Source organism: Carassius auratus, linkage group LG28B, assembly GCF_003368295.1.
Source record: "Carassius auratus strain Wakin linkage group LG28B, ASM336829v1, whole genome shotgun sequence".
NCBI classification, from domain to species: Eukaryota; Metazoa; Chordata; class Actinopteri; order Cypriniformes; family Cyprinidae; genus Carassius; species Carassius auratus.
The window spans coordinates 8,207,216-8,233,326 of record NC_039293.1 but is presented as its reverse complement, the minus strand read 5'-3'; the positions used below and the strand labels follow the sequence as shown (position 1 = coordinate 8,233,326).

The window sequence follows — 26,111 nt, the reverse complement described above, 5'->3', positions numbered from 1 at the left end:
GCTGGTACTGCTAACGTCAGCTGCTCTGATCAGTTCACTGTCTTCATCAGGTTTGCCTTTCTTTCTAATGAAGAACTGTTGGATATTCTGTTTCCTTTTCATACTGCAACGAAGTCCAATTCCCGTCAGAACAGTCCAACCAACCCCTAGGCTACATAAACACCAATTAAATACTTTTTTTCCCCCATTTACATTATTAGTAATTATTACTTACATTATTATTAGAAATTGAAATGAAACAAATATGAAATGGCACAATGCACAAGAAAGAATGTATTATTTACAATTAATTACACAAAATTAAAGCTTAATCAAAGGCTACATCTGACCTGTGGGCCAAACTATTACTATTTATAAAGTTTAAACGATATAGACTACTCTTTCATGTCATTACTGCATTGGTCGAATTCAGTGCCTGTCACTTTAAGGCCCTGACGGCCGTGAGGTTTGCTTGATTCTCAAGGTTAATAAGCTAAATTGTTGTTGAGCATTGTGCATAAGGATATGTGGATGAAATGAATTATGTTTTCCATGTCATTTGTTAAAATAAATGCTCTAAAGCCTAACAACTCGAACAAAATCTGTCTTGGATTACAGGAGATACTGTAAGTGTCTTGTAATGATAATTTCTATGATTTTGGCGAACACAAATAACTATCTCCAGATGTAAATGGTTGCATATCCTATTACTCAAATTCAACTAAACCCACCAGTAGGCTAGACCTTAATTTCACAGCATAGGTATGTTAGCAACACAGGGCTTGAAAACATTGACTTTATAGCCTATAGAACAAACAAAAACGAAACCCTGCGTGGAATTTATCTGGGAATATAGCCTAAGCCTAATTTACTGAGGGTAGGGGCGAGCTATGGCGTGTTTAATTTGGTTAAAATATAATGTATTCTACGTTTTTTTGCACAAAATTGCGTCTGCTAATCTGCTAATGATAAATCTTTAAATGCTTTTTACAAAAGTAGCCTACAGTTAACAGTTAATGACGTAGCAAATGTCGACTGAGTAGGCGGAATAGGCAGGTAACTTACAGAAGATAAATTAACCTACATGATGTGATTCAACAGACGTGATACTGGGCTGTGTGTGCGAGTAGATATCAAGGCAGATGTTATAGGTAAATATATATCTTTGCGTGCTAGCACAAGTAGTAGTGCTGTAAACTTGGTAAGCTTATATCAAACACTTGCTACTGACATTTCTGAGTTCTGGTATCTGTGACTGTCCAAGCTCCCGCGCTCATTTAAAGGCAGCAAGTTCGTCAACAAAGGTTACGCCTTTGACCACGTTAATGGCCAATCGTAGAGTAGGATTTTGGGGTGGCACCTGGGGTGGCCAATCGAATCTCAGGGGTGGCGTGGGCCAAATACTGGAGGCTGGGTTTGAAATGGCTGGTGCGCAGAGGCACCTTATGAACAGCAGAGGGAGATCCCAGTGCTAAGGAGCACACTGTAACGAAACCAAATGTAGTGAGTGAGCGGCTTGAGTGAGGACTGTGTGATAACTTCAACTTAATGACAGCTTTGTAACATTTGTGTCAACACAAAGTCACCAGTGAAAGGAGTGATATCGGTCTGATGAAGAGAAAGCAGCAGACAGTGCAGCAGATAAGATACTAACATTAACTACTAGTTATATAAGCTGATATTGCTGGCATGCTTTAGTAGGGTATTATTATATTGGCACATGCTGTTTGGTTTTTTTAAACTGCGGTTCCCTCTGCTGTTCATAAGGTGCCTCTGCGCACCAGCCATTTCAAACCCAGCCTCCAGTATTTGGGCCACGCCTCCTAATTTGCATACAATCCTCAATCCTAAATGGCTAAATGATTAAATGCCCATTCCTAAATAACAAATTCCCAATCCTAAATCCTAAATGGCTAAATGACCAAATGCCCAACCCTAAATACAAAATGCCCTATCCTAAATACCAAATTAATTATCGACTTGATTTCAAATTTAGATTTTTAGTTTTGGTTTAAGACTTTTAGTTTCAGACTTTTAGTTTATAATCTGACCCAATAAACCCTCCATAGACTTGACCAGCGGTTTCTGGCAGACCATGAAGCAAGAGGTTCACAACTTTCATAAACCCCTTCAAAAGTCATAAATTTTTGTCACTTGCCATTCGGCATAACTAGTGCTCCAGAGACTTTTCAGAAACACATGATTGAGCTGATTCACAGCGTCGAGGGAGTATGCTGCTACATGAACAACATCTTGGTACACGGTCATACAAGTGAAGAACAGGACCATAGACTTGGATGAAGTTTCTGCATTTTTGGTCAGAAGGAACTGGGTTTTGTGGGACATCGTTTTAGTCAAATTGAGAGGTAACTAGTCTATTTAATACTATTTGATTTATGCTGGGAACTGGGAAACAGTGCTTTAACATGAGCAACATGACACTGCCTCTAGGTTAATTTTGTCATGTGACAACACTATAAAGCCCCTTTTCTCATCAAAAAGTGTTTCCAAGAGATTTTTGTGACATTTGAAGCATCAATATAGAATTTTAGGATTGTCCCCAACTAAGGATTTTCACAGTCGAATCTGAATTTAAGAATCTTGCTGACATTTAACTGAAAGTCGAATCATTTGTTTGGGGCAGGGGCAAAATACATTAACAAGAGTAAAGTCAGACACTCGACTAACATAATTACTAATGTTAACACACAGGGAAAATGTGTAATTAACACCTTTCAGATATAAACAAGGTATATAATGTTTTGTGTTTTGATTAATAGATAGCTAACACTTAACCATGACAAAACTATAACAATTAACACATTTTTCTTATAATAGTGCTCTCAGGGTATTAGCAGTTAATGTTCTGCATTTCTGTTTTGAGCAGCTCATGCTGAAGATGACCAGCAGTGAGTGACGCATTTGATTTTTTGATTTGAGTTTTTAATCAATGGTATTCAACTCATAATTTCATATAGAATACTATTCGTTATTTATACAACATAACATTAATATTAAGTCTTAAAGGCTATTTTCTAAAAGGGCCCGGATGCACATAAAGAGCGGGGCTCTGAATGCGAACTCCTTTTGTGGAAGCGTTCTTCACGAAACAATGTGCAGAAACATGGCTGCTAAACTCAAACCGCATACTGGGGATTTTGAAGCTGCTCTTGCTAGTCGCAGGGCTTCAGTAACCGAGAGCAGAGCAGTCTCAGTTGAGTGGCCACTTTTGAAGCCAGATTGGTTGCTGTCCAGGAGGTTGTTCTTTTCAAGGAACATAGAAAGCTGGTTGAACACAGCTCGCTCAAGTGTCTTTGCAATGAATGGAAGAAGGCATACTGGTCTGTAGTTTTCTAGAAGTGCTGGATTTACCGATGGTTTAAGCAGTGGGCTTACCCGAGCCTGCTTAAATCTTCTAAAATCTCTGAATTTGCTAACCTTACACCATGCAATAGCATGGCGAAGCACCACACCATCTCAACAGAAGAGACCGCGGGACCTGCAGTCTGTTCCACAGCACTTGCCGTTGACAACTCTCTAGTTTGATAAGCTTTTAACATGTTTAGATGACAAACACTGGTTTTTCGTTTTCGATCAGGTGTGCACAACATGTAATCAGTTTCACTCATTCTTTTCCACAACATAAGGACCAAAGAAATGAGCAGAAAAAGATGATCCTGGGACTGGTAACAACACAAGCACTTCATCACCTGGTTGAAATGATCACGCTACCGCTTGCTGATCGTATTTACTCTTCATGTCTTTCTGAGCATTAGCAAGCGAAAAGCTAGTTGCATTCATGACCTCTAGACTGGACTATTGTAATGCACTTCTAGTCCTTACCAGGTCAAGAAAATATGATCATATTACCCCAATTTTACAGTCTCTGCACTGGCTACCTGTTAAGTTCTGTATCAGTTACAAATTATCATTACTTACCTATAAGGCCCTAAATGGTTTAGCTCCAGCGTACCTAACTAGCCTTCTACCACGCTACAACCCATCACGCACCCTAAGGTCACAAAACGCAGGACTTTTGGTCGTTCCTAGGATAGCAAAGTCCACTAAAGGAGGTAGAGCTTTCTCACATTTGGCTCCCAAACTCTGGAATAGCCTTCCTGATAATGTTCGGGGTTCAGAAACCTCTTCAATCACAGACAGTTTTTTCTTTTCTTTTTTTACCTTCGGCTCACTGGTGAAGGATGCTGCTTGGACTTTCCCAAACGTGGAGTCAACCAGTGGGATGTCCACATTTATCCCCATAGTGGTGATGAGTGGAGCAATGTTTGACAAGAACTCGTGTTACACCTCGTCATCTCTGAGCACATCTGGACCTGGCAGATCCTTGTAATGTGTTTTACCTTTAGATCATTTAACTTCACAACTAGGACTTTAATAACCATTTTTATACGCAACAATACTATAATATATACACTATACTACACTATTTACTGTAGTTTATTTTATCTATCTGAATATCCTTAGATTACAGTGTTGTGTATGATGCCATGCTTGAGCCGAATACTTACCTGATCAGCCTGCTCTCTTTCTCATTTACTGTGTTGTATTGATCCTGAATATGAAATGACAGTTTGCTTTAATGTGAAGAGTGTCTTTGAGGACATTTATTTCATAATGTAGGTACAGGGAACAAAATCAGCACTTACATACCACTGGCCCATGAACCATAAAGATAACTGGACCATGCATGGATTATAATAAACTTACAGTAAAGAACAGCCATCAGAGACCGTTTCTGAGGTTTCCATGAAAGCTAGGTGTATGTTCAGCTCAACACAGGGATGTTAAACGAAAAGAAAGAAATAACTTAGTCGTATCATGCTGTACACACACAGCTGTGCCAGCTGCTCTGAGGTTGATGTTAACACACACACTCCCTGATGAATCTTTGAAACCGTTGGAGATTTAAACAAGTAACTGTAATTTAATTACACATTAATTTAGTAACTTTAACAGATTATAGTTACAATTATTTTGGTTAACACTTTATTTTAAGGTGGCCTTATTACGTTACATGCATTTACGAATGTGAATTGTGAGTGACCTTAACCATATAGTATAGATACATGTGGTTCATTAATATTACTCAGTACTTCTCAAGAAGTGCATTAAACATGATATTACATCAGGGTTTCCCAAACTGGGTTTGTGAAGGAACTGCAATCAAAATAAAAAGAGATGATTTATTTGTTTATTTGTAATGTGACCATAACCAACATCAGAGAACCGATGAACATGCAGATGTGATGCAGTATTATTAAATTATGATAAAATCTCAGGGTACTTCAAATCAGCACATATTAGATGAGAGAAACGTGTGTGAGTTTGTGCCTTTTATTGTGTTTGAAAGAAAAGCCTGGTAAAGACACAGAAACACAGAGTTCATCAGTAGTTGAGTCAGTACTGAAACACTTCTTCAGCCTGAACTGATTTAGTAGTGAATCTCCACACAACACCAGACTTTCTGAGCGAATGTGAACACAGGTTATTTTACACAGATCCAACAGATTCTCAATCATTCACTGCCACTGTGTGAAGATCATGTGATCCATGAAACGGTAACTGTAGTCTGATAAATCACAAGTGTTTGATGTTTGTAGTCTGATCATCAGATCACACTTGTGTTTCATGTGTTTCACACAGTGTCAGTAAATGTGCTGATCCTTCTGTCAGAGGTTCCTCTCTAACATCCTCCAGTGTGTCCCACGAATATATGAGTGTGAACATCTCCCTCACACACACACACACACACACACATAAATACTGTACAGAGAGTCAGGGCTATATCTACAGCGAAGCCAGCGTGCAGACACCAGAGTCAGGACACAAGCACAGAGCAGCCAGGATGAGGTGTGTGTGAGTGTGTGTGTGTGTGTGTGTGTGTGTGTGAGGAGGGTGTGCTCTGCTGTTCAACCAGTGTGTGGTCTGCAGCGCTCGAGTCCGACACACGTCACTGTGGAGAAACACACACTCAGTCAGTTCATATCACAACTACTTTAACACAAATCAAGAACTGCACACACTTCATGTGTCTGTGTATAGAGTATTAGACAGTAGGAGAGAAAGGAGACAGCTGTTCATTGATCGGTCGGTGTTCAGTGAAGCACATGTGAGGAGTTAGGGATGAATTAGTGATTGGCTGTGTCTGAGAGAGATACTTGTGTGTGTGTGTGTGTGTGTGTGTGTGTGTGTGAAAGCTGAGACGGAGAGTATGTTTGTGCAGATCTGGTGTGTGCTGCTGCACCTGTCTGAAGGCCAGGCGTCTGAAGATCTTGCGCAGCTGGAAAGCGCTGGGTTTGTCTGTGTCTGTGAGCTGAAGGATCCTGGCGTCTGCGACGGCCGCTCTCAGACTGAGCATCTGCAGCATCTGAGCACCGAGAGCACGGCCGGCCGAGGGACGAGACGACACGCTGATGTAGGACGCGTCCTTCTGCTGCGCCTGGTAGCTCACTACACACACACACACGGACGCACACAGAGACACACACACACACAGAGACACACACACACACACACACACACACACACACACACACAGACGCTTTGTCAAGAGCCTTTCCTTCTGTTTCCAGCGCCCATATATCACACCCTTTCACTTCAGTCAGTAAATACATAAACACAAACAAGCTGTGGAGTTTACTGTCATTCTACATACAGTTACGTAAAAATAATAAAAAATATATATACAATTAAATATTGTAAAAAAAAAGTATTAAATTAGATGTAAATCATTTTAAATTTAATCAATTTGGGGGGAAAAAATATTTTCCGACATTTATACATTTAAAAATAAATCTTTTTTTAGATTTGACTTATTTTAACTTCTTGCTTCTGTAATCAGTCATATTATAGTAGAAAGAAATTATTGAACATCAATTAGAAATACTTTTCAAAATTCAAAAGAAAATAAATCTGTAAAATCAACAGATTTACGATTATGCAATCAATCCTCTTTTATAGTTTAGAGAAAGTAAAGATATATATATATATATTGGGAAAACTTTACAAGCACTCATCACCGATCATGTGACCCGGAGGAGAGCTCTGATTGGCCAGTGTGAGTGTGTGGGTGTGGCTCACCGGCGGCGCTGAGGATGGTGTCTGTGGTGCTGCTGAGCTCCAGGAGGATTGTGGGATACTTCGGGTGGAGCAGGAAGAGCTTGCGGAGCACCGGCTCTGCCACCTGTGGGACACAAACACAGCCAATGAGACGCTGCTCTGAGCACTTGTGTCAGTCATGTGATCTGCAGAGGGGCGTTGCCTTGGAGACGTTCTGCGGCTGCGCCAGCGGATCTCCCGCCCAGAAGAGGAACACCGATTGGCCGGACACCGTCAGGACTGACGAATCCTCCACCGCCAGACGAGGACACACAAACTCCGCCTCCCACAGGCTCCGCCCCCGCGCGCCATCCACAATCTTCACCTGCGGGTCATGATGAATGAGATGATGAGATGATGAGATGCCACACCTGCCCAACCGCATAATGAGATGTAACATGCCACGCCCACCCAACCGCATGACATCATGAGATGCTACATCCACCCAATCACATGAGATGCTAATAAGATACCACGCCCACTGAAACGCATAATGAGATAATAATGAGATGCCGCACCCACCCAAACTGCATAATGAGATAATAATGAGATACCATACCCACCCAAACCGCAAAATAAGATAATAATGAGATGCCGCACCCACCCAACCACATAATGAGATAATAATGAGATGCACACCTTCCTCACACCATTGGCCGACTGATGAATGAGCAGATCAGGAACGCCATCGTCATTAAAGTGGCCCGCTGCGGGACGACTGCAAACACACAAACACAAACTGAGTTTTCAATTCGTTACCTGCTCATGGGATTATTCTTGTTAAATAAATCAATAAATAAAAATAAAAAACTAAAACCATTAAAATAAAAATATGTTTAAAATATAAAATCACTCTTATGTCAGTATTTAAAATATTACTAAAAACATGCAAAGGGATTACTATAATTTTTTAGCAATTAAAATATAATGAAAACAAAATAAAAAAAAATTAACAGCAAAAAAGTAAAAAATATACATAAAAATGCACAACAAAATTACTAAAGTTTCAACTAAAACTAAAATGGAAAGTGGAAAAGATACAAATAAAAACTGAATCAAATAAAAAAACTGGACAAAAAATTGCTAAAGCTATAATATTTATAAAAATATAAAAATAAGCAAATACATACAAAGAATTAAAATCTTTAACTAAAATTTTAATGTAATTAGAAAGGATAAAAAGTAATTCCAGTTTGAGCACCTGCAAGTGTGGAGGTGCTGCTGTGCTGGAGTGTGTGTGTGTGTGTGTGTGTGAGTACACACGTGCGCAAGGAGGCGAGGCCGAGGCTCCAGACGGGCCGAGTGTCGCTGGCTCTCAGCACAGACAGACGTCTGCTGGAGTTACTCAGCACAATCCAGTCACTGCGACTGCAGTTCAGCGCTGACACTCCGTCCAGATTCCTGAGACGCTGACACGAGCCCACCACCAGAGAGAGCAGGAAGTCCACCTGCTCAGAGACACTGACACACAGAGAGTCAGACACACACACACTTCAGTTCACTGCAGTGAATGAACAGGATCATATCGATCACAAGTGCAGTATGGAGTACCTCAAGGCTCAGTACTAGGACCCTTACTTTTCACGCTTTACATGTTAACCTTGGGAGATATCATCAGGAAACAATGTGTTAGCTTTCACTGTTTTCACTGATGATACTCAGCTCTATATTTCAAATTTGCTGAAAAACTACATTTTAATTTTGCACTTAAATATTATAATTATTTAAGTTATGATAGAATTTAAAAGGTATAATTTAAGCTAGGGGGAAAATGTTTATTAAAGCAAAAAGAAAAAAAAAAAAACATGACTACTGATCATATTTACAAGTTGAACGCACATTGAAATTTGACATTCAAAATTTTCCTTAAGCCCATAGATTCCTAATAGAGCCTAAGCCTAATAGATATGCAGCTTCTGTATCAATGGTAACTTTGTTTAAATCAATACAGCATTATTGTTTTATGTAATGTAAAGTTATAGATATTTTAAATATTATTGTACAATTATCAAAGAATATATAATGATTCAGTTTATGTCACCTTCACAAATTGAATAACAAAAATACGATGCACATTCTTAAGTTATCATATTGTAGATGTAGAGTTAAAAAAAGCTGAATTTTATGTAGGAAAGTTAAATTGCCATCATGTTCCAACCAAAGTGACTTGAATGCACCTGACAACGTAATTATGATTTGTCAACTCATAAGTACGAATGTCCCAGGAGGACTTAAACACAGCATATCTGTGAAAAAGTTACTTCAACAAAACGGCATCATGTATGAATAGTTTAATATCTAGTGGGTTCAACTGGACAGGCTACAAACAGGGTTTCTGTAGGATTATTAGGCTTCAATTTTAGTCTTTTTAAGATTTTTTTTTAAGACCTGCACAAATAAAATGAATACCATATGAGCGTGTATTGTTTATTGTTTATTGTTAATTTGGATCCCCATTAGCTTCCACAAAGTGGTTGCTAATCTTCCTGGGGTCCACAGAGTTGCACAATACAAAAAAATCATTCAAACAAATAAAATAATAACAAAAATACAATTGCTAATCCAGTCACATCACAAAACTATACCCATACATATTAATAGTAGCAGCACAAGCAGAAGTACGTCTATACCTTTAACAACATGTTTACACAATTTCTTTTAAACACATGTGTTGAATTACTTTTACGTATATTTATAGGAACAACATTCCAAGCAGCAGAGCCACGATAAAATACAGTCTTTTTCAGCAAATTTGATTGTGGACATGGTAAAAACAGTTGAGACTTACTCACTTGACGTGTTTTATGATCGTGTCTAAAACCAACATATACAAGCTTTTCAAAGAAAAAACATGGTGTGTGATACTTGATTACCTTATAAAAATATACCAACACTCGTAAATGTAATTTGTCCTTCACTAAAAGCCATGATAATTTTCTATGCATATCAGCAACACTGGCCTGAAATTGATAATGGAGCACCAACCTAGCTGCTCTATTCTGAACAATCTGAAGTTTTTTTAAGTGCTTTTCTGATGCACTTGACCATATTATAGGGCAGTACTCAAGATGCGATAAAACTATTGACTGCACCACATCTTTTAAAACCAAAGACGAAATAAATGCAGAACATTTCCTGGCTACTGCTATACCTTTACCCATGCTGCTTACTATATGATCTATATGTTTGGACCAGGACAATGTATTGTCAAGTATCACGCCCAACAAAGTAACATCTGTTACTTGTTCCACTGGCGTCCCATCAATAAATAAATTCAAATCTGCAGCCCTAGAAATATTGTATTTTTGGCTAAAAATTATGCATTTAGTTTTTTCTATATTTAAAATTAATTTGTTAATTTGAACCCATTTAGAAATTGTTAAAAGCTCATCACTCAAATTTTTCTTTAGTTCAGCTGAAGAATGTGCTGCAGAAAACATTGTAGAGTCATCTGCATACATAACTATATTAGCATTATTAACAACATATGGTAAATCATTTATAAAAATAGAAAACAATAAAGGACCTAAGCAACTTCCTTGTGGAACACCACAATAAGTATTTTTAGCATCTGAAAAAGATCCATTATAAAACACTCTCTGTTTTCTATTAGAAAGATAGCTTCCCATCCAATTAAGGGCTGTCAATGAAAAACCATAACATTTTAGTTTAGCCATAAGAATATCATGGTCAATGACATCAAAGGCTGCTGTAAAATCAATTAAAACAGCACCAACCAGTTTCTTATTATCTAGACATGCTAACCATTCATCTGTCATATGTATAAGAGCAGTACTTGTGGAGTGTCCTGGTCGATAGGCATGTTGAGCATTGGCAAGTAATCCATTTGTACTAAAATATTGTAAAATTTGCTTGAAGGTAATCTTCTCTAAAAGCTTACTCAAAATTGGAAGTATGCTAATTGGTCTGCAATTAGAACCTAAAAAGTCTGTTTTTCCCTTTTTAAGTAATGGAATAATTTTAGATTCTTTCCAAAGATTTGGATATTTGCCACCAATCAAACACCTATTATAAATATGACAGATCGGTTGAGAAAGCTGTCTAGCTACCATTTTTAGCAATTTTCCATCTAACTGATCAGCTCCACAAGGTTTATCATCTGGAATTGAAAGCAACATCTCTTCTACAGTAGTTTGATCAACAGACCTAAAATTAAAACTGCATAATTTATTTTTCATTATTTTAGAAATAGGACTACAGGCTGATTGAACATCATTGCCATACATGCTAGATCTTAAATTGTTCACCTTATCGTTAAAAAAGGTGTTAAAATAATTAGCTATCTCTAATGGTTTAGTAATAAACTGACCTTCATTTTCCACACACCCTTGATAATTATTTGTCTTCCTACACATTATTTCATTCAGTGTTTTCCATATTTTCTTGGAATCACCAGCTGCAGACCTAATTTTTTGCTTATAATATTCCCTTTTTTTAATATGATTTAATTTAGAAACCCTATTTCTTAACTTACAATAGAATTTTTTATTGTAGTCACTTCCTAATTTCTGTACTACCTCCTTTGCCTTGTCTCTTTGCAGCATTAAGCACTTCAGCTCATCATCGAGCCAAGGAGCATTTTTAGTTTTTACTGATCTTTTTCTAAGTGGGGCATATTTATCAATTATCTTATTTATTATATCCATAAAAATATTTAAGGCTTTATTAACATCTTTTTCTTGACACACTTCAGTCCACTGCACACTCTGAACTTCATTAATAAACAGATCTTGATTGAATCTTTTATATGACCTAGATAATAAAATCCTGGCTCCTGATTTGGGAATTTTTGTCTTTTTAGTTAATGCGATCAAATTGTGATCACTACAGCCAACTGCCACTGATACTGCCTTTGAACACAATTCCTGGACATTGGTAAATATAAGGTCAATGCAGCTAGAAGTACTAACCTTGTTTGCCTTCATAACAATTCTTGTTGGTTGGATAATCATTTGTGTGAGATTACAAGTATCAGCCATAGATTTTAACTTTTTTGTTAATGAGCAGTTTTTAGCCATCCAATCAATATTAAAATCACCCAATAAAAATATGGCCTTATTTTCATCTGTGACCCTGTTCATACTTTCACATATTCTATCCAAATACTGCACATTAGCACTAGGAGGCCGATAACAACAACCAGCTAAAATTGGTTTACAGTGTGGAACAGAAATCTCTACCCATATGTCTTCAATATAACTGTTCATTAAGTCTTCCCTTAACAACACACCAAAATGTTCTCTAATATAAAAGGCTACTCCACCACCATATTTATCCCGGTCTTTCCTATACAATTTAAAACCATTAATCATAAGCTCAGAATTACTCATAGCCATATCTAAATGTGTTTCTGACAATGCTAAAACTTGAATATTATCTTCAGTGCATATTCTCATCACCTCATGAATTTTGTTCTTGAGGCTACATATATTTAAATGTGCAATAATTAATCCTTTCTTTGACAATTTTGTTAAAAGAGATGCCATAAACTTGTCTTGCTTCCTAACAAAACAGCAAACAAAAATGTAAGATAATAATTACACAATCATTCTAAAAATGCATTGCAATTATGTTTGAGTATTTCCAGTTCTGGACAAGATGACTAACTTGTCATATTTCAGGAAGGCTCTTTCACCTCTGTCCCGGGCAGCTCTTAATTTTGGAAGGAGTTCCCTCCTTCTCAACTGAAGAGCCTCAGAAAAGTCTTCATTTATAAAAATGTTTGTGCCTTTTAACCTCTTGGCTGATGACATGATAGTCTGTTTATCTTTCAAACGTAGAAGTTTAACAACAACTTTTCTGGGCTTACCCCCTTCTTGATACTGTCCGATCCTGTGAGCTCGCTCGATTTCCATTTCGGAGTCATCTAGCCCCAATTTACTTGAAAGGATATCACGAACTTTCACCTCTGATTTCATCCAGCTTTCATCTTTTTCATCAGAGATCCCATCCACAATGATGTTTGTCCTCTTCATCTGATTTTCCACATAATCCAGTTTGACAAAGAATCCGTCTAGTTCCTCCTTTGACTTGACAATATCCTTTTCAAACTGCTTTATTTTTATTTCAACATCCTTATAACCAGTCATCAATCCATCCACTTTATGTTGTGTGAATTCCAAACTAGTTTTTATATCTTGAACATCTCTGATCACTCCATCCAATCTTTTGTTTGTTCCATCTACTACCAACTGAACAAAGCTCTTGAAGTTGTCTTGTTGTTGATGAAGCATCTCTCTGTAAAATTCTCTCTGTTGATCCATTAATTGAGAAAGTACACTCATTGTAACGACTGAATCATCCTCAGAAGGTGCAGTCTTAGATTGTTTGGGAGGCATGATTTCTTACCACGATGTATCCGGAAATAGAGCAGGGAGAGGTTCAAGTGATGTGTTTGTTGAAGGCCCAAGCCTACCGGGCCTACTCCAAAGTTGAAAGTCACACTAACTTGTCTGAGAACTCAATAATGCCCACAATTAATATCAATAAAAATAGATCATACTTCAGTTGATCTTCAAACACTGCAAAATTAAGAATATTATTAGGATTAGTTTGATTCAGATCGGATTAAGATTAGGCCTGTTGCAGCACTGTTGTGAGAGATTTTTAAGGGTGAGGCAGTGTAAGGGGAATGTTTATTGTATCATAATAAACTGTAAATTAACTTTTCACAAAAACAAAGTGATGATAAAATGATAAATGCTACATTTCAACCTTTAAAACATTGTTAAGAAAATGGATGAGTCAGAAATATTAAATGTTATATTAATTTAAACAATTATTATTAATTAATTATTATATCAATTAAATAACAAATTAGGGGTATGCAATATTTATAAAAAACATTTATATCTATTCTGGGATTTTATCGATAAGGATAATTAGATGATATTTAGAGTGTGTTATTGTGCTGGTAACATTAACGGCTGACTCCTGAATTTTTGGATATTCTTCATATTATTTGTTGTGAGTTCACAGCAATAATAGAAATTAATAATTTCCATCAAGTTTTATGGGCTTTTTTACCTTTAAGCTATTTTATTCTAAAGGTATGCATGTTTTGAGTCAAATTCTTGTATTTGTGTTGTTACTAAGCAAATTAAATCAGCACCAACAGAACTGATCTTTGTTCTGCAGAGGAAACACAGCAGCTGCATTAGAAGTGTTCTTTACATCCATCTACACACTGTTTAATGCAGATCAGAGGGACATGAAACACTTTAACCTGCAGTTACAAATGCATGAATAATTGTTTGATATTTTAAACATAAAATATTGAAAACTGAAGTTTGAAATTATAAACAAAAAAAATGAAAAGGTACCTTAAATTCAAACCACCAGTAGGCAGCATTAAGTCACTGTTAATTAGTGAGTCTGAACTGAATCATTTAAACGGTTGATTCATTCGGGAACAAAACTGTCCTGTTGCTCAGAGATGCACAACAGCGCTGGGGCTGTGGTCGAAACTATTCTTACTGGAGAACTAGAGCAAAAACAGGAAATATGGTGTCTAAAATGTAATTATCTTAATATTAACTACTTGTTTATTAAACTGTTGTAGGTGTAGGTATGTTTTGCTTTTCGCGATATACTCATAATATCAAATCGCACATCAATAAACTACAATTACTATAATACTCTTCTTATCGATCAACCAGTTCGCAATTAAAGCTCTGTGTGTTTTGTGTGATTTCCACATTGGTCTGAACTCTGATGAAATGCTATATGAAATGCTCATATAGTGTGTGTGTGTGTGTGTGTGTGTGTGTGTGTGCAGCACACCTGCTGATGTGAATGAGTGAAGACGAGTTGCTCTTCCTCAGACGCTCCCAGCTGGGCTCCTTCTGACGAACTCGAGACGCTGCCGTCTGACCCGTCGCTCTACTGTAGATGAGGGAGAGAGAGACGGCCTCCACCGTTCCTGAACACATTTCATTATTTTATTTGGAATGACTGATTAAAACAACAGCATCCAAATATTCACAAAGAGCCTATTATGTTTCACCTGACAATAAAGACAATGCAAGTTGCAACCACATTCAAAACGTAGGCTATGGATAAAGGTGACATCGTCTTCTCGACACATGCAGACTGCGTATGATTGCTGACACAGAACAATATCTGGCTGTTTGCTTAGAGGTCTTTTTACTAAGTCCGGCAATCTGCAAGCCTCTGACACATAATCTGTGCACATGTCCCAAGCTACCAAAGATAAGAATAATCAGTTTGATGCTGTAACCACACACTGCCAAAGCATTTGTTAATGACTGATACTTTAACATTTTCTCAGAAAAGCACAAGTCCATGTAAAGATCAAAACAGCAGCCCACTTCCAGAATCAGAATGTTCTTAGAAAGTTCATTGATGACTACAATGTCTGGAGTGTTTGGGTTTTCCCTGAGAACACTTCTAAGGGAGCTTATATTATTATCATTCAAGTTTACAAACCAGCTAGTTTTAACAGTTTTGTTTGTATGTATTGGACTTTGTCCAGATACTTTGCGCAGTTCTTGAGCTGTTATGTTTACGATGCGATCGTGACGTGCGATGTAAAGTCCTGTAAACGCGGGGCATCCGTTCAGTATGTGCGCTGTGGATTCCTTTATCTTATCACTGTGTAGTAAACAGAATGGTTCGTGGTGTTTTGGGAACCACAAAGAGAGGTTGTATTTGGTCGGGAGAGTTTGCAGCCGAGCTTTAATAACAAATTTAAGGATATCTTCGTTGATGGCTGATTTTTGTAACGCAGAGTGTGAGACAGTATGATCCGCGCTCTGTCGGCATGCAAGTTTCCCTTGAAGGCGCAGGTTAACCCAGTAATCATGCTTAACCTCGAGTCCAGACCATTGCAGAAAGCGGTCGGTGTATGACAGCATGTTGGTGATGACGTTCTCCTCTCTTGATACTATGAGGACGTCATCGGCAAAAGCCTGAACTGGGTTTGGAGATGTAATACCAGGCGGGACAAGGAGACATAGCTATTTCAGCCAGTGGTTCACAGCACTCCAGGGACATCCCGTCTTAATCCCAACTTCAAGTTTAACAGGTTTCGTAAATTGATGTCCGCAAATCACTTGTAGAAATGAATTGTTATATACATTCCTGACTATATGTATGTACTGTTCTGGCAGTTTTATTTCCTCAAGGGATTGAAGCATTACACTATGTGGTAAAGAGCCAAATGCGTCTCGAAAATCGAGAAATACCGCATAGAAACGGGAGGATTGATGTTTAAACTCATCGATGGCAGTCTTCAAACAGAATACGAGCTCATTCATTCCCTGCCTCTCTATGTATGCTTTCTGTTTTGTTGACAATGTTCCTGATTCCACCAGCCAGGGTAAAATTCGGCATACAACACACTTCATAAATACCTTGTATATAGTGGGGAGCAGTGATATATCTCTCCAGGTGGAGGGATCTTCTGGAATGTTATTCTTTTTGGGGATCCTATATATAATAGCTCCTTCCAAGAGTTAATGTCATTGTTGAAAATTGTTTTGTTGCCTTGAGCACTTCATAAGTCACACCGTCTGCACCACATGCTTTGTTGTTCGGGAGACTCCACAGCACGCTTGAGATCTCCTCTGCGGTGAAGTCCGAAGTAACGGGGGCATATTTCGGGTCCTCCAGGTCGAGAGCGCCGCACCATGGAGGACTGCCCATCTTTTGGTGTAACTGTGCTGGTTGGCATTTCGCAGCATAATACTCATAAACTTTATTTATATCATTTATCGCAGGAGGGGGGTCTGGGTAAGTGCTTTTGTTTAGAATTATATCTATTGCCTTACTCCTACGGTGTTCCCAAAGATAGGCTAGTTCGTTTCCGCTTACCACTCTGGGTTCTCTCATACTGTTGGAGTTTGGATGGTGTCCCGTACGAAGCGCAGCTGCTGATTTATCCATTCAGTGAGCGTCTCTGAGTCGGGCCTCGGTGAGAGTGCTTTACAGAGGGGGAATTTCAGGATTCTTACGGTGTATTTTCGCAAAGGTATTCCTAACGGTCTCCCATCTCTGTGAGTTGCTGTATAAGATCCATTTCTGTAGTATACTCCACATAAGATGGTTATAAGTTTAGTCCAGTAGCGCGGGTTAGTTCCAGTGAATTGTATTGTTTGTCTGTCATTCATTAGTTTAACATCCAGGGTTTTCCTGAACTCTCTCTCCTGTGCCTGAAAGCACATCCACTCTTGGTCAGAAAGTGGGCGATTGTACTGTTCAAAGTTTGCCCAGGTGGCATACAAATGTTTACTTTCAGGACAAACATTTGTCGGGTCATGGATTGGCAATCCGATGTTTTGGATTTTACCGCTTTTTAAAGCAGCTTTATATGTAAACTTCAAGGTTGAAACCAAGCACATTGTAAGTAGTCCTGATAATAACATAACTGGCTCTTTTCTGTGTTTTCGCCGGCAGCTACGACGGGTGTAGATGTTAAATTTTTAGTGCAGCGGAGCCGCGTGTGAACCTGCCACCACCATGACACACACACACACACACACATTTAAATACACACACTGTAACACACACACACACATACACACACACACACGGTAACTCACACACTCACCCAGTCCGAACAGCACGTAGTAGGCTCCCGCTTGCGTCTCGTGCAGCAGCGGACCAATCAGCTTCCCCTGAGCTGTAAGGTTAAAGTTCACCGGCCGGCCAATCAGAGCACCCGAGCGTCCAGAGATCAGGACCAGAGCCAGATCAGACACCTGAGCACAGACGCAGATCATCAGCAAGTGTGTGTGTGTTTACATGTGTGTGTGTGTTTGTGAGAGTGAGTGTGTGCGTGTGTGTGTGTGTGTGTAGGTGTCTGTGTGTATATGTTTATATATGTTTGAATGTGTGTGAATTTAAGGAATTTAAGGTCTCGAGGAAGAGTTGATTACTTGTCCTACGTTCTGAAGCCCTGAAGACAATAACTTCGGTTTTATCTGTATTCAAGAAAATATATTTTTTGGAGAGCCATGATTTGACATCATCAAGACATGTACTCTTTGCAGATAGAGTATCAATGGCAGACTTTGTATTCTTAGCCAAAGGCAAGTAAATTTGCATATCATCATAACAGTGAAAACAAGGAAGGTAAAGAAAGAAGAAAGAAGGACCTAAGACAGAACCCTGAGGAACCCCATAGCTTAAGTTGCCAGAGGACCAGATAACACTTCTGATTTTACAGAGAATCTCCTATTTAAAAAACAAAACATTTAAACCAATTTAAGACACCCCCCACCTCCCCCAGACCAACATAAGATGGCAAACGAGAAATGAGAATCTCATGATTGACCGTATCGAAAGCAGATGACAAGTCCAGCATAACAAGAATTACAGAATTACCAGAATCAGTAGTCATTAAAATATCATTTAATACTCTCATGGGGACAGTAACTGTGCAGTGGAGTGATTTGAACACCAATTTAAATATTTATTGTGTGTGTGTTGCGGTGGTCACCTTGTCCTCCGGCAGTGTTGCGATCAGCAGGTCTGGAAAGGCGTCTCCCTGTAGATCCGGCAGCAGAACAGCGTGAGACTCCACATCTCCTACAGCCGTCGTCCACAACGTCCATCCTGAAACACAGCAGCCGTCAGCACACACACATACACTCGTGCGTTCAGCTGAATGAGTGAACGTGTGTGTGAGAGACCTGTGGAGGCGTTGATGGTGATCATGTGGCCCGAGCTGATTAGGACGCAGGCAGACGAGTGCAGTGGATCTGAACTTCCTGTCTGGAGTCCACACTGAACAGAGATCAACGGCTCTCTGAGCGACTTCCTCCAGAGCAGCTGGCCCCCGACGCCGCTGAGAGCCCACACGCTGTACTCTAAACACACACACACACACACACACACAGATTCAAAACTCTGCTGATGAACTACTGCAGTGCAAGAAGAGGACCAATGCAGTCATTGTTACAATTACCACTGTAGTTATTTTTACAGTTAGTAATAAATATAGTTAATGTTACAGCTATCGTAATTAATTGTTACAGTTACTGTTATTGTCAGTTATAGCCATTGTTAGTTATCTTTCTAGTTATTGTTAGTTATTACTATTGCTACAGATATAGTTATTGTTTCAATTACTGTTATTTAATATTCTAGTTACTGTTACAGTTATCGTTACAGATATAGTTACAGTTACTGGTATTGTTACAGTTATTTATCAACAGCTATTGTAACAGTTATAATTCTTTCTTGTTACAGTTTCTATTATTGTTACATTTGTAGTTACCGTTACGGTTATTCAGTTATTGATACAGTTATCATTATTGATATCATTATATCCATTGTTAGTTATTTTGATTTTTTTATCATTACTGTTACAGTTATTTTCAGTTATTGATACAGTTATAGCTAGTTATTGTTAGTTATCATTTTAGTGATTGTTACAGGTTTTGTTACTTCTCATTCCAGTTCCAGTTCCTTATTTTTTGTGGCAGTTATCTTCAAAGTTATCATTATGGTTCTTGTTACTGTTATCATTATAGTTGTTACAGTTAACACTCCGGTTATTGTTACAGTTGTTGTTATAGTCTTAATTGAACGGGTTGCAGTCGTATTAATTCTTACACTGGATTGAACAGTTTTTGCATGTGCTCACCTTTGCTTTGTGCGTTCATTGGCTGGCTGTCGTTGGAGATGTTCGTAACGGCAATCAAAACGTCATCCAGTCCGTCCCCATCCACATCCCACAATGCAATGGGAGGTGAGGTCACGCCTGCGAGGAAGAGCAGATGTTGGCGCTGCAGGTGTATGTCAGGGGTTATGCGGTGGAGCGTCACTCACCGGCTGTGTCTCCAAGCTCTCTCTCCCACTGCGTCTGGAGCGGCGCCCCCTGTGGGCAGGGGATGAGAAACGCACACAGCAGCACCAGCAGAGCGGCGCAGGACAGCGGCAGCAGGAACGCTGCGGATCTCATCGCCCCTCGCACCCGCGCTGCCTTCTCCTCCGCGGCTCCGCCCTGACTCCGCCCAGCCCCTGCATCATGCCCCGCCCCCTCCCTCAGCTCCTCCTCCTCATCCAACTCCTGCTCGCCCCTCAGATCAGCCACCGCCGGGTTCAGACCGTTACGAGGATAATTCAGAACCAGATCATCGTCTTCCGTCTCATCCTCGCTGTCAGCCTGTGTCAGCGGGTCATACTCGCCCAGATCCGGGCCCTTCTTACCTACACACACACACACACACAAAGACACACACACACGACAGCATCTCATGATCACTGTGCAGGTGAAGTTACTTATTGTTCGTTATCAATACAGTTTATGTTACAGTTTACTAAAGAAGATAATGCAATTCAAAGTGCTTCACAGACTCAATCATTCGAAAGTTTAACCCTTTGATGCACAACGTGGGTCTGAAGTGACCCAACTGAATTTATTTCTTCTATGTATTTGCTAGAAATCATTCAGAATTCCAGGAATTCCTCAATCAACTTGTTTTTGATAATTTGTTCATTTCTTGTGTTATCTCAGTTATGGAGAAGTGTTTTTCTGCTGAATCTCTGAAAGAAATGCCTTTTATAATTTATTGTTAAATAGATCATTGATTTAAACTAATTTTTTATTAAATGAAAACCTTTTTTAAAATCAGACAAATATTGTAATGATCCCACCCCATAGACAATTCATTTGCTCCATCACTAGTGTTTTAGTCCTGTTTTCACCAGTTTGAGGGTGTTTTCGGGGCAGATCCTGGCTCTGCTCGGCATCTCACTAAGTAGGTGAGTCACCTCGCAGACGGACCTGTGCCCTTTCAAAAATCTTTCAAAAATTCTTCTCACGAGTTTGAGTGAGGACACGGGCGTCACCCCGCGTCGTTATTTTCCTTACTCATCAGTTTAAGGCATGAGGAGCTGTATCCCGCGCTCACGCTCCTGTTCCCGCGCGCACTGCTGCTCGACGACGGTGAGGAGCGAGTGATAAACACACAGTGATCCCGGGCCACCAATGACACACACACTCCACCACACACACACACACTTGCTTTACAGACATGAAGGAACCAAAATGATAAAGCAGTTAATATAAATGTAACTGAACAAAATTAAAGCACAAGTAGTGAACCGTTTGCACTTGTTTCTAAGTCTTGCTGCTTTAATGAACCGTACCTGCACATCATTGAGCAGCAGACAGCACACCCCGATGCTTTTCTCATCACTGCTTGGGATTTCAATCACAGACTTAAAGAGTGTGTTTCCAAAAATACACCAACACATTAACTTTCCAACATGAGGTAATAATATTTTGTTTACACCACACAGAGAGCAGCTACAAAGCCCCCCCCCTCCCCCTCCCCCACCCCCACCCCCACCTCGGCGTCTCAGACCACATCACAGTTATGCTAATGCATACAGACCGCTCATTAAAGTCACCAAACCAGTTCAGAAACAGATTAAAGTGTGGCCAGAAGGATCATCAGAGATTCTTCAGGACTTCTTCAACACAACTGACTGGGACATGTTTAAACAGGCTGCCACATGCAATAACACCACTGACCTCCAGGAGTACTCCGAGACTGTCACTGCCTACATCAACAAGTGTATTGATGATGTAATATTATGGGTGTGCGATTAATCGAAATCATCATAAAATCACGATTTGTGCATGCACGATTTCTAAATCACTTTACAGCACGATTTTCGCGGCCCCAACCTCCCGCAGTATGCTATCCGATCCAATCAGAATGCAAAGAGAGAACAGAACAGACCGGGCATATGTCTGACTCCAGATTTAAAACACTCTCTGTGATGCGGCTTTTGTCCGAGCCGATGTTAACGGATCAGAGCGTTCAAAGAAATCACGATAGGTTTTTTTGTCCATATTGCACAGCCCTATGTAGCAGTCACAAAAACCATCACTGTCCAGGCCAACCAGAAGCCGTGGATGTGTTTCTGTTTTCTGTGCGCACAGAGAGCAGTGTTTCAGACAATGTGCGTACACAGAACTGATTCCTCTTTCACGTATCCTTGCTTCTGAATGAACACATACACACAAAATCATCTCTAAATAACGGTCTCTGCAAGTTTTCTCATAAACACAGTCGGTTATGTCTTGAGTACTGCCAAAGTCACGTGATTTCAGTTACGTCACAACTGCTTCAAAACTGATCTCTGACCAGTTTCATAATTTTAATAAGATATTTGTGCAATGTTTTAGCCTAAATTTTTGTTACATTTGTATTTATACACTCAGAAGGCTTAACCAGCTTGTGGTGTTTCAAATTACTGAGTGGTTTTATATAATCAATTCAAAGCATTGATAAGATTCAATCACTAATGTTTTAGTCTGTTTTCACCAGTTTGAGGGTGTTTTCGGGGCAGATCCTGGCTCTGCTCGGCATCTCACTAAGTAGGTGAGTCACCTCGCAGACGGACCTGTGCCCTTTCAAAAATTCTTCTCGCGAGTTTGAGTGAGGACACGGGCGTCACCCCGCGTCGTTATTTTCCTTACTCATCAGTTTAAGGCATGAGGTGGTGTTCCCGCGCTCACGCTCCTGTTCCCGCGCGCACTGCTGCTCGACGACGGTGAGGAGCGAGTGATAAACACACAGTGATCCCGGGCCACCAATGACACACACACTCCACCACACACACACACTTGCTTTACAGACATGAAGGAACCAAAATGATACAGCAGTTAATATAAATTTAACTGAACAAAATTAAAGCACAAGTAGTGAACCGTTTGCACTTGTTTCTAAGACTTGCTGCTTTAATGAACTGTACCTGCACATCATTGAGCAGCAGACAGCACACCCCGATGCTTTTCTCATCACTGCTGGGAATTTCAACCACAGACTTAAAGGGGGGGTGAAATGCTCGTTTTCACTCAATATCCTGTTAATCTTGAGTACCTATAGAGTAGTACTGCACCCTTCATAACTCCAAAAAGTCTTTAGTTTTATTATATTTATAAGAGAAAGATAGTCTGTACCGATTTTTCCCGGAAAAACACGAGCGGCTGGAGGCGTGACGTGTGGGCGGAGCTAAAGAATCACGAGCGTGAGTAAGTTTTTGTGTTGAGAGCGTTTGGAAACTGTGACATTATCGTGAGGAAAAAACCATCATCCAAAACAAACCAAGGCTTACAGTCAGATTCAGCGTAAATTTATGATCCAGAATCAGATCCCGAGGCTGAAACTGAACGAGAGCAGCAGCAGCAACGACTCGCTCCGAGCGGGGCTCGAACCCGGGTCTCCGGCATGGGAGGGGACGCACTAACAAGGAGGCAGAGATATTTGAAGCAGTTTTACTCACCGCCTGCGGTTCCAACACACGATCGTGACCCTTTTTCATTGGGATTGCATCATCCTTAAGAAATAAACGATGTGCAAATCCGTTGTCAAACTGGGCCTTGTTTGTAAAACAAGCATCTTCGAAATGCAGGAAACAAACACAAACACTTGCACAACTCCGTTGATGCTCTGTAAAAATAAACTCCATCCACTGGTCCCTTAATGCTGTTTCTCTTTTGGTAATCTGTGCAGGGTTGTCTTGCCCTGGCAACCAAAAACACACTTCTTTTGTGACATTTGGCGACGCTCTGGCTCTGATCAGTGAAGTCTGTTGTGCTCTCTCTGCTCTGCTATACGGGAGCGCGTGCTCTTCCGGCAGACGTGCCTCAGGACACATATAAGGAAATTCTGCTCCATCTAACGTCACACAGAGCCATACTCGAAAAACACTTTCCCAAACTTGTGACAAACCGGAAGGAGTATTTTTGGAACAAAACGTTCCCAAAACTTCAAACGTACAGCTTAATTTTTGAAACTTTGTCCATGTTTAGCATGGGAATCCAACTCTTTAAACAGTGTCAAAAACTCAGTATGCATGAAATAGCATTTCACCCCCCCCCTTTAAATGTTCACGCAGACTTAAAGAATCAACAACTCATTCACAAACTGGTCCAGCTGGGGCTCAACACTTCGCTGTGCAACTGGCTGTTGGACTTTCTGACTGGAAGACCTCAGGCAGTACGGGTCGGCAGCAACACATCCAGCACCATCACACTGAACACTGGGGCTGAACACTGGGGTATCGCATCATACGTTTATTGAATCGTTACATCCAGATATGCTTCTAGTATTTGCTGATCATGATGATTTGTCCACAGTGGAGTTCAGGCTGTCTTTTTTTGTTCTGATTAGTTACATTTATTCTGGGCTACCAAACCTGAAGAATGCTGCCGAGGGCTACCAGTGATTAGACATTGTGTGAGCTCTGCCCAGACAGCAAGCAGTTTCAGCCCGGGTCTGGCCAGATGTGGGCCGGATCAGGGCCAACACTATGTTGCTGTCTAGGTGTACACGTTACATTTACTGTTACAGTAACAGTTGTTGTTATCATTTCAGTTACTGTTACAGTCATCAATATAATTATCGTTACTTATTTGTTTGTTGCAGTTATCTTCAAAGTCAGCATTACAATTACCTTTTTTTAAATGTTTGTAAATAAATAACTCAATAAAAACACCCCCTCAACCGAAAACACGTGGTCACGTGACTCCTCCGTTGACCATATGGTACTGTATTGTTTCTCCATTCATTGATGTATCATGGTATTCTCGCGCTGTTTAACGCACAGAACAGCAGCATTGATTGATGATTATTCGCTGCTGAATATAACGCGGCATTATTATATGTCGTGATGTGCATCAGAAGATGATGTTGTATAATCGAGTGGCTGTTGTATATGCAGCGCGCATCTGGACGTCTGGCTCTCGTGCAGACGCGTTCATCTATCAACGCTCGAGTTAATATCCGATGATCAGGATCAATCGCTCTGATCGTGCATAATGTAAACGCGTTGCAGCGATATAACGGGACGAAGCCGCGTCTGATCATCGCATCAGTGACGTCACGGAGCAGAACACAGCAGCGCCGCGTGCGAGCTGCTATCAATCGATTACTTGATTGTTTATTCTCTATTAGTGAGTGACTCACCTGGTAATTTCAGAGCACGGGACAGAGACACAGCCATTCCGCGCGATGTTATCAGCGACGCGCCTTCTGTTGCTGCTGCCGCTACAGCGCTGGAGAGATGCATCATGGGAAGTGTAGTCTTCTCCGATGACGCCAGAGTGAATCAAATACTGTGAACTTTTGATGTGATATTTCGATAGGTAAAATCACAAAACACCCTTGCTTTCATCTACACTACCCGTCAAACGCTTTTGAAAAGTAAGATTTGTGATATTTAAATAAGTCTTTCTGCTCTTCTGCATTTATTTTATCCAAAGTACATTATTATTATGTTGAAAAACAAGTCATTTGTTTAATCAGCAGGATGAGTAGTCTCTTACTGGCCTGTTTAGACAATCTGGCCTTTAAACACAAAACTACCCCTGCAAATTAACATTAACATACATAAAAAATTATGCATCGAAATAACGCATTTGCTCCATCACTAGTGTTTTAGTCTGTTTTCACCAGTTTGAGGGTGTTTTCGGGGCAGATCCTGGCTCTGCTCGGCATCTCACTAAGTAGGTGAGTCACCTCGCAGACGGACCTGTGCCCTTTCAAAAATTCTTCTCGCGAGTTTGAGCGAGGACACGGGCGTCACCCCGCGTCGTTATTTTCCTTACTCATCAGTTTAAGGCATGAGGTGTTATTTCCCGCGCTCACGCTCCTGTTCCCGCGCGCACTGCTGCTCGACGACGGTGAGGAGCGAGTGATAAACACACAGTGATCCCGGGCCACCAATGACACACAAACACACACCCTGTCTCACACACACACACACACAAGTGAACTTCATAGTGTACAGAGCGAGAAAAGGAGTAGTTTGTGGCTCGAGCGCTGTGTTTGGCGTGCGCCGTGACGTCACCGCGTCTCGGTTTTTTGTGGAGGCGGAGCTTTGCGTCTGTATTTGGGTGGGTGACGTGACATGGCAGTTTTGCTGTCTTCAGTGTCAAACATGTATGAATACAAAATATATTTGCCAAAAACCTTCTCAATATTGTGCAGAACATTATGCTTTATGTG

General features: G+C 40.1%; 1 protein-coding gene and 3 non-coding genes across 4 annotated transcripts; all 4 read right to left on the bottom strand.

Annotated features, from left to right (window-relative positions):
* Window positions 1–5,177: 5,177 nt before the first annotated feature.
* Window positions 5,178–25,727, bottom strand: LOC113067377 (protein FAM234B-like). The gene is made up of 13 exons (XM_026239755.1): window positions 25,071–25,727; window positions 19,915–20,295; window positions 19,730–19,846; window positions 18,774–18,950; window positions 18,581–18,696; window positions 17,690–17,840; window positions 14,902–15,040; window positions 8,362–8,559; window positions 7,738–7,816; window positions 7,262–7,423; window positions 7,081–7,183; window positions 6,245–6,450; window positions 5,178–5,953 (listed from the first exon to the last, which is right to left on the bottom strand). The coding sequence occupies exons 1-13, from the start codon at window positions 25,174–25,176 to the stop codon at window positions 5,951–5,953; spliced, it is 1,938 nt and encodes a 645-aa protein (XP_026095540.1). The 5' UTR covers window positions 25,177–25,727; the 3' UTR covers window positions 5,178–5,950.
* LOC113067904 (U12 minor spliceosomal RNA) lies at window positions 20,812–20,976 on the bottom strand. The gene has a single exon (XR_003279459.1). It is a non-coding gene; the product is annotated as a U12 minor spliceosomal RNA (small nuclear RNA).
* Window positions 22,443–22,596, bottom strand: LOC113067902 (U12 minor spliceosomal RNA). Its single transcript, XR_003279457.1, has one exon. It is a non-coding gene; the product is annotated as a U12 minor spliceosomal RNA (small nuclear RNA).
* On the bottom strand, window positions 25,575–25,728 carry LOC113067901 (U12 minor spliceosomal RNA). Its single transcript, XR_003279456.1, has one exon. It is a non-coding gene; the product is annotated as a U12 minor spliceosomal RNA (small nuclear RNA).
* Window positions 25,729–26,111: the final 383 nt, after the last annotated feature.